The sequence below is a fragment of the Ostrinia nubilalis genome, chromosome 20 (assembly GCF_963855985.1).
Source record: "Ostrinia nubilalis chromosome 20, ilOstNubi1.1, whole genome shotgun sequence".
Taxonomy (NCBI): domain Eukaryota; kingdom Metazoa; phylum Arthropoda; class Insecta; order Lepidoptera; family Crambidae; genus Ostrinia; species Ostrinia nubilalis.
In genome coordinates, this window is record NC_087107.1 from 1,586,898 (window position 1) to 1,595,437 (window position 8,540).

At 34.3% G+C, this 8,540-nt stretch overlaps 1 protein-coding gene across 1 annotated transcript; it reads left to right on the forward strand.

Moving 5' to 3' along the window:
* Window positions 1–1,309: 1,309 nt before the first annotated feature.
* LOC135081813 (uncharacterized) lies at window positions 1,310–6,447 on the forward strand. Its single transcript, XM_063976593.1, has 4 exons — window positions 1,310–1,357; window positions 1,954–2,064; window positions 2,875–2,989; window positions 6,285–6,447. The coding sequence occupies exons 1-4, from the start codon at window positions 1,310–1,312 to the stop codon at window positions 6,440–6,442; spliced, it is 432 nt and encodes a 143-aa protein (XP_063832663.1). The 3' UTR covers window positions 6,443–6,447.
* Window positions 6,448–8,540: the final 2,093 nt, after the last annotated feature.

An 8,540-nucleotide genomic window follows, 5' to 3' on the forward strand; every position in this document is an offset into this window, starting at 1 on the left:
AACCAGTCGCCGGTTACCAACAAAATGTATACAGCTCTATAGAGAGTTACTCACCTGGTGTCCGTTTGGTTGCGCAAAGCTGTATACATTTTGTTGGTAGCCGGCGACTGGTTGCGCCGCCATGGTGTCCCGGTGAAATATAGCCCTAAGCCTTAGCGTAGACCACCAACTTTTAGTTGGCCGATAGTTGGGTCGGGCTGTTAATCACTATGGAAATGTATGAAAGTGCGCACACTATACCGATTTATTATCGGCCAATTCTTCATATAAATTAGAATCGGGCCCAACTGTTACTATCGGTCAACTAAAAATCCTTGGTCTGCGCCTAGTCTAAATACTGGATTGCTTCTACTCGTAGAACTTACGCAGCTAGACTAGAATGCAGCGGAAACGTTACGGAAAGTTAAACTCGTGTATTTCATTGAGAACGAAAGAACATAAATTATTTCATCTAATCATAGTAAGTCTATAACAACTCCTGCTACCTATAGACTCACATTTAATCACTGCGTTTAAAGTAAAATCGTAATTTTAAAGAACGTTAAAATAATACTTTAATGAACGTCAGTCACCCTTTAGGTACATTCTTCAAATGCCGGCTAAACCCAGCGATTTTTCTATTTATCTATATTTCATATGAAAACACTATTGTGAGGAGAATTTAAGATTTGGTAAACAAACGCTCTTTGCTCTAACCTTTTGAATTAAAACAATGATCCTGACGTAATTATTAGATAAACACACAATAATAGGCTTCTCGCACAGTGAACGACAAATCGTCAAGCATTATAATTCTAAAGAAAACTCAATGAAATAAGCAAAAAGAAGTTTTTCTGCTTGATTTCAGCGTCCCTTAAAAGTGAATTTTGGTAGAGTCACAAAATACAATAACATCAACAAAATATTAGTTATAAACAGGACATAAGCTTTTTTCAAATGAGTAGGTTGATAACGACATTAAAATAAATAGAGTTAAAAAAATACGCATAAAATACAAGTACCTGAGATATTACTGGATATGAACTAATCAACTACTATCTTTTTCAAACAGTGTAAGAATTTGAGAGCAAAAAACTGCTATTACTGCCAGTGAAAAGACGACAAAAAGTTCAGTGTGTGAATGCCCTTATCCTCTTTTTGCATGGAATATTCTTCTTCAGATCAAAATAATAACATCGGATTGAACTAACAGTATAAATAGGAAAGGTTGAGGATTTACGGTCATAAAACCTTAATCAGGGGAGAAAGTGGGTTAGAACAAGAATTTAATAAAGTAATTGTGTGTTGACAAAAGTTCACGGTCTTTAATATGAAGCTTGCTGCGGTAGTTTTATTTACTGTGTTTACTCATACTCAGGTAAGACGTTTTAGAATTTAGCAAAGGCTTTTGAAGACAGTGGCCTAAGTCGTAAAGTTGGCCTATTACGAGAACTGATTAATACCAATTTGGAAAACAGTTCTTCAGTAGAGGACTATGTAAACAGCAAAAAAAGCTTAATATGAAGACTTTATATTTTATAGTAAAATATATGAGAACATTCTGTCAACGCGACAAGGACGAGAGTGCCCATAGACAATATTAGTAAGGAGTTTCTCTTATGCGTCCATAAATCCAACAGATCTAGTATCGCTCGTTTCAGCCAAATGACTTCCACTGCTGGACAAAGGCCTCCCCCAAGGATTTCGACAACGACCGGTCCTGCGCCACCCGTATCCAGGCACCTCTCGCGACCTTTACCAGATCATCGGTCCACTTAGTGGGGGGCCTGACCACACTACGTTTTCCGATGGTGTGGTCGTTACTCGCGAATTGATTTATTACGTGCCAAGTGTTATATTATAGGGAATGCATCACATTTGGTTAATGCATTACTTCCAAAACACCTTGACAGGTTTCAGATCAGATTGTTTTGTATTTTGAATTCGATTTCAAAGAAATTAATTAATTTCTAGTGTCTGAGTGATGAACAAAAGGAACTGCTGAAGAAATGGCACATGGAGTGTTTTGAAGAAACGAAAGTGAGCCCTGACCTGGTGTTGAAGCTGAAGACTGGGGATTGGCGAGTAAGTTGAACACAAGTTTAATAAAATCCTCTTTCATTAACAAAACAAATGACGGCTTAAAATATTGATAAACCGTTCACTAGATAAAATCAATGAATTTTACAATCTGAAAAGCGATGACAGTGGAACTGGGACAATGCAAAGGCATCTGACATGGGCTTGGGTTCTCAAAACCAAGTCGTTGCCAAAATAAAAGAAGAAGACATGGGTTTGATTTAGGCACCTCAATATGATGCTTGGTTGATTTAAGTTCAAGTCGTAATGTAGACTGGAGGCATCATTGGGTGTGTCACTCCTAAAAATCCTCCTTCAATCCAAGAGTTTCACCTCCATAGCACTGTCCAGTGTCCATAGAGAAATTAGTGATGGAAGACAATTTTGTTTTGTTTGAGCGGCGAAAACGTTCAAGAATAAGGTTCATCCTTGGTAAAAGTTATAATTCAGTGCCATAGAGATCTAGACTTCTAGAGAGATGAGAAGTATCAGTACTCAACGTGCGAATAATCTTTAATATACGCAAGCAATGTAAACTGTTTATACTTAAAACCTCAACTTGGCACATTGCTGTCGCGAGCAATGTGTTCTGTTTTGGGCAAATTGCTGCGACACTGCCTCCTATCACATAAAAAAAAAAAAAAAAAAAAAAAAAAAAAAACACTGGCTAAGCCCCCTTTTCATATCTCCCTTTAGTTTTTGTGATCTGTGTTCAGTGCTATACGTTACACTGCACGATGTCCACTAAAAACCTTTTCCAAATAGTCCATCAATTCTTTCTGCTTAGCGATAATTTTAAATCTTATTAATTTCCAGCTTGATAACAAACTTCTGAAAAAATGGACGCTGTGTATCTTGAGGAAATACGACCTGATGAGCGATGAAGGGGTGTTCCGTCTCGACAACGCTCTTGCAATGGTGCCTGATAGAGGTTTGTGAATATAAACGTCTTTGATGGGTTTATGGAAGGGCATTTAGGGCAGGCTTAACTGGTGTCGTTTTTGAACCATGTTCATGGGGTTTCATTAAAAGTTTTGAACAGCTCTCAGATTTTGAAAAGACGGAAATAATCTAAAAGTTCGGGATTATATTTTAAGAAAAGTTTCAAATTTTCTTGAACTGTACTACGTAATAATTTATGTATAGCATTGGTTTACTTGCCCTTACTGCCCTCCATAAATCTATCCTAAAAGTATTGAATTTTGTGACTAAAATCTCTACATTACACAAGATCTTCGCTTTCTATTTTGCTCTCAGAAACTTCAGCTAGTTTCTTTATCTATTAATTCTAGATTTGCTTCAAAACAAAACAGACTATGTTAGTAAAATTCTTTTAAGCTTCAACCACACCAACGCGTGCAGATCGCCCTCGCCGGCGCGATCAAAGGCCTATGACAAGTCGTGACCTCTCATTTCCATATGATCGCGCCGTGATCGCGCCGGCTATGGCGATCTGAACGCATTGGTGTGGTTGAAGCTTTACTATCACTAGAATACTCTCTTCCTCACTAAACACAATCATATACAAGGTTATTTTTTGTATATACGAAAGCCGAAAAACGTGTCACGTATTTTAATCTTTAGAATCAGTATAAAAAAATGATACCTTAAAAACTCACGAAGTTCCAAGCTTTATTTGTTGTCCCATTATCCGCACGCAAGTGTAGACATCGTACAGCGCGCGGCACTTTCGTTGTTGACAACGCAATGTTTGTTAAGCTTTGACAACATTTTCCATACGCGCAGAACATTTTAGTAAGTTGTCCGTAAATTATGGATTTGTATATATTATTTAGTCAAAATGTAACATGATATAAAAAATATTGCGATGCATTCTATTACTGATTCTGAACAAATAGTTTTAAGGTTTCGTATATTTATACTAAAAATAACCTTGTATAACTTGTGCCAAAAAGCTGGGAATGGCTACTTACAATTTTCATTTTCTTCATTTTCCTGTAAATTAGCACAAGCACTTCAATTTCAGTTACTAAACCTCTAAACTCGCACGTGAGAGTGAAGAGAAATAAGAATAAAAACAAGAAAGGCAAGAAGGGCAAGAAGGGCGACGACGACGATAAGGACAAAGATGAAACGATTTGGATTGTGTTGTTCATAGCTTCCTTTTTCGTTTTGATTTAATATTTTAAGGCCCGATTCGACCAAACTTGTATCCGAGAATAAGTCCTGCCCCCCTAGACAAAACGCACTTTTTGATCGAATCGAAAATCGAATCCGTCAAAACTCCATACAAAAAAGGGGCTTTTCGACCACTTTTCGACTGGTTTGCGATTATAATTTGCACTTTGTCTAGACCCACTGGTATAACTGGCACATTGACAGTTTCAGTTTGGGAATTATGTCAAAATGACAAGTTTATTCTTAGATTAAAATGACTCTTGTTTGGTCGAATCCACCCTAAAATGGATAGTAAGCTCTAAAAAGTGAAGCACTACAAACTAGAGCACTGGATAGTTTTCGCATACATTTCAACAGTTGACAAAGTCGAACACCATTGAATTCTTAGATAATAACACCAAAATGTCTTCATTCTTCATACAAGTACCTCGTCTAAAGTGAGACCAAAATCATTAATGTTATCCAATGTCATTTTACGTACGTTTTCACTTTAAACCACGGGCTTATTTTGAAGTTTTTTTATCCACAACGAGGAAGCTCTTGGCCTGTATCTCACCTGATGGTAAGTGATGATCAGGCCGAAGATGGAAGCGAGTTTCACTCGGAATCCTCAACCACGGAGGAACTCACTTTTCTTGCGCTTACTATCCATGGATCGGCTTGCTTTGGATATGCATCTAGGCTTGAAAACGTGTGTAAGGTGACATAATATTTTTTGCCATACTTTAGGTAAACCTCTTGTTGTATGAAAACTATCCATCTCCATCTAGATGTTATCAATCTAAGTTTAATACTTCTTAGGTCAAGTGTTAAATTAAGTATGTAGAAGACATTTCTTTAGAGCCTATCCACTTCAAGCACTTCTATTTCAGCATCTGAATCTCCAAATGTGGGTATCAAGAGAGGAATTGTAGATGACGAAGAACTGAAGAATTATGAAGAAAACGATGAACTTGGCATGGCAATTTTTTTATTGTCTTTTGCCATTTTTTATAATTAACTCCATGCAAATGACAAAAAACTATCATAATTAAAGTAATAAGGGATTTAATTGTTACAGTATTAATTTGGAACTGTTTTTCTTCACGACATATTTTGATGAATCCATGAAAATTTATTCACATCTACTTTAATGCCATTGTGATGTTTGTTTTACACTTTTAAAAGTTCTGTTGTAGTCTTATTTAATACTACTTATAATCATCTTTTTATTGCAACCTCTACCACAGTTTACTAATAATTTTTCGACTATAATAATATTTTTTAGAAATTTTGTGTTTCTATTTCTATTTTATTTGTCTTGTTACTTGTTTCTGTAATATAATTTTACTTATAAATTTAAATAATCGCTATATTATTATTATGTAAATTATTTATGTATTGTTACAATATTTTCACACTTGTACTCATACTTACTAAGTAAAATAGTATTGTAAATTACTAAAGTGTATAAAGTTGAAAACTGTGATTTAATGAGTTAACGAGTAATAATAATTTACTGCTAAACTTATTTATTTTATTGGCTAAATTATTACTTTTTACAGTCTAAGACAATGACTTTTTTATTTTGTCTCGTCCCTTAAATTTCAGTGACGAATTCAAGCTTTGAAAATAAATACAAGAGAGAAATGATGAGTTTAAGTGAAAAAAGGAAGAAATGGCTAAAATTTTTACTGTTGCGGTTGTTACTCCTATAAAATTACACAACATATTTTGTAACAAAAGATGGCCAGTTTCGAATAGGTATTAAATAATTTATTGGTATAAAATAATTTATTGGATAGTTACTTTTATATAAAGTAAAATTAAATATTGTTTAAAATTTTCTGCAGTGCGATTAAATTCGTCATCTTTAAAGATATTTAATAGCTAAAATAAGACATAAAATTCTAAATCTTGGACACGAATAATAACATTTTATCTTGGACACGAATGATATTACTGTTTAGTGTTTATCTTATTTGCAACAAATGGTAGAGTCTGAAGCACTATAGACAAAAACCTCAATGTTACAAATAAATATTACCTATTCCATTATTTCTTTGAATTACACGAGTTACTATAAATCTGCACGTTTTTTATTTCAGACAAGGAAATGATCGAAGACTTCATAGACGAGTGCTTGCCGAAGAAAGCCAGCGCCCCCTACGAGATCGCTTGGGACTACACTAAGTGCTACCACACTATGGCCAAAAAACCTAAAAACAAGGACAAAAGATTGCATTACCTCAACATTTTTTACTAAAATAATTACTAAAAATATCTTCTTACTAATAAAAGTTGAATTTAATACTTTTATGCCTAAAATTTTTATTAATGTGGAATAAGCGCCATCTGTTGCGTTTAATCCGAACTGCTTCAAACTCGCTGTCATTAATATGTTTTGTTGTGTTCTCGGTTGTTGTTGTGTAACTTGTCGAGAAGTAGTACAAACGAAATGTGATAGATGGCGCAAATTCGGAATTTTATGATGGTAGAGCTGCATCATACAAATCAGTATTGTTCTACATATTTATTATGTAATTTTAAATAATTATATTATTGATACTTACAACTAATTTCTCAATAAAATTTATGAACTAAATTTGTTTTTTTTCTTCTAATTTGTAACTACCTATCGTTAATTAAACCTTTAATTTAAAAATTCTAAATAATGCAAATTGGGTAACATTACAAAAATTGCGCTCACAATGCTATCAGAAACCCACACACGTAGTTTTATCATGAAAAATGATTGCAAATAATGATAGATAGAGCGCGAATAGCGCATGGCATAGTAAAGAATTGTTCACACTGAGCTATTTCTGGCTTATGATATAAATAAATAACCAAAAGAAAAGATTAAAATTATTTTATTTTATAAATTGCTATTAATGACCACGCCTGAAAAATGATTGCAACTGTATTATTTCACAAAACTATCTTCAGATATTTATTTATCTCACTAAAGATAAAAATATTTTCAATATCTAGTTTTTGGTATAATCTTCTTGGTGATCTTTTTAAATAAAATAATAAACATGAAACGGCATTTCATTTACTTTTTTTTTCAATCAATGTTTTTTGGGCAGTAGGTTTTGTCTTATCTTACAGTATTATCTATTCTATAAGTGTAGTGTATCTATTGTATAAGTACCCCACGTACTCGTAGCTCTATCAGTATTCAATTTAATCCCAAGAGTATTTTACTTTGAACTGTAGAATTTAAATATTTTAGAGAGACATCAATAGCATAAGTTTGAATCTAGTTTTGACCAGTCTTATGCCCGTTTTCACCATCAATCCCTAATTTTTAAAGGAATTTTGTTTTCATATGGGTCACTTAAAAATAGCCTTTATGAACATCCCTTAATCCGAGATGGAGACAGCGTGTGTGTTGCCATAATTGCGTATAATTTCATTCAATTACCCATCTTACTTGTAGGAATTCTGAAAAACATAGACATTTAGACAATGCACCTAAAAAGCAGTTTCAATCAACTTTATGGCCGATTCTTGAACACCTCCTGTAATTATAGTGCCGATAAGCAAAAACTGTAACACTGTAAACCTAACAATGGAAATTAAGCTAATTGTAAATTGAACTTAACACTGAAGATGTTAAGGTATGTTTTGTTTATTTGGAATGTCAAGACTTCCGAGAATTTGAGAATTTAAAGCGATTATAGTGATTCAAAGAAGACCGATTATAATATAAGCGTAATCGGTTTGTACGTTGTTTGTGAGGAAAGTGGATTTCTCAGGTTAAAAGGTAAAGTTGAATAGATATTTCATAGTTAACGTTCCTTCCTTCCTATACTCGGCTCAAAGACTCGTGGCAAGCGGTGTAATAGTAAAACAGTGCATATCACGTTTTCTCTCGCACTCACACTGGTTATGAGTGAGGTTACACAGAGGCAGGCAAAGCGTTGCCTATATTACTTAATTTAATAATCAATAAAATATTGGCAATTGTGCACACTGTGCATACTGTGCATCTCTGTTTAAAAAAATACAGTAAAGTAATAATTAATTAGGCGTTTGTAGTTTAATGCAGTAGAGTTTACTGACGATCACCAAAGTCAAACAACTGACGCCTTCGGCCCTTCGCCTTCGTGACCTGGATATTCCGACTACGATTTTGTGCTTCAGAACACCGTGCTTCGGAAAGCATCAATAAAGCGTAAAGTGAGACACAATAAAGCACGGAATAATATAATAGGTAAGTAAGTCACAACCCTGCAATGGACTTATGACCAACCGTAGTTGTCTGATATGGTTCAATCGAACCAACGACTTTACCTGTCCTTCGAATCGGGTTTGTAATATCTCAAAAATGATGAGAATACCTACGCCTAAAGACT

Excerpts from the sequence above, each read along its gene's own strand:
- LOC135081813 (XM_063976593.1), top strand. The coding sequence starts at position 1,310 with ATGAAGCTTGCTGCGGTAGTTTTATTTACTGTGTTTACTCATACTCAG. Across the intron at positions 1,358-1,953 it reads CTGTGTTTACTCATACTCAG|TGTCTGAGTGATGAACAAAA; the intron begins GTAAGACGTTTT and ends ATTAATTTCTAG. Across the intron at positions 2,065-2,874 it reads TGAAGACTGGGGATTGGCGA|CTTGATAACAAACTTCTGAA; the intron begins GTAAGTTGAACA and ends ATTAATTTCCAG.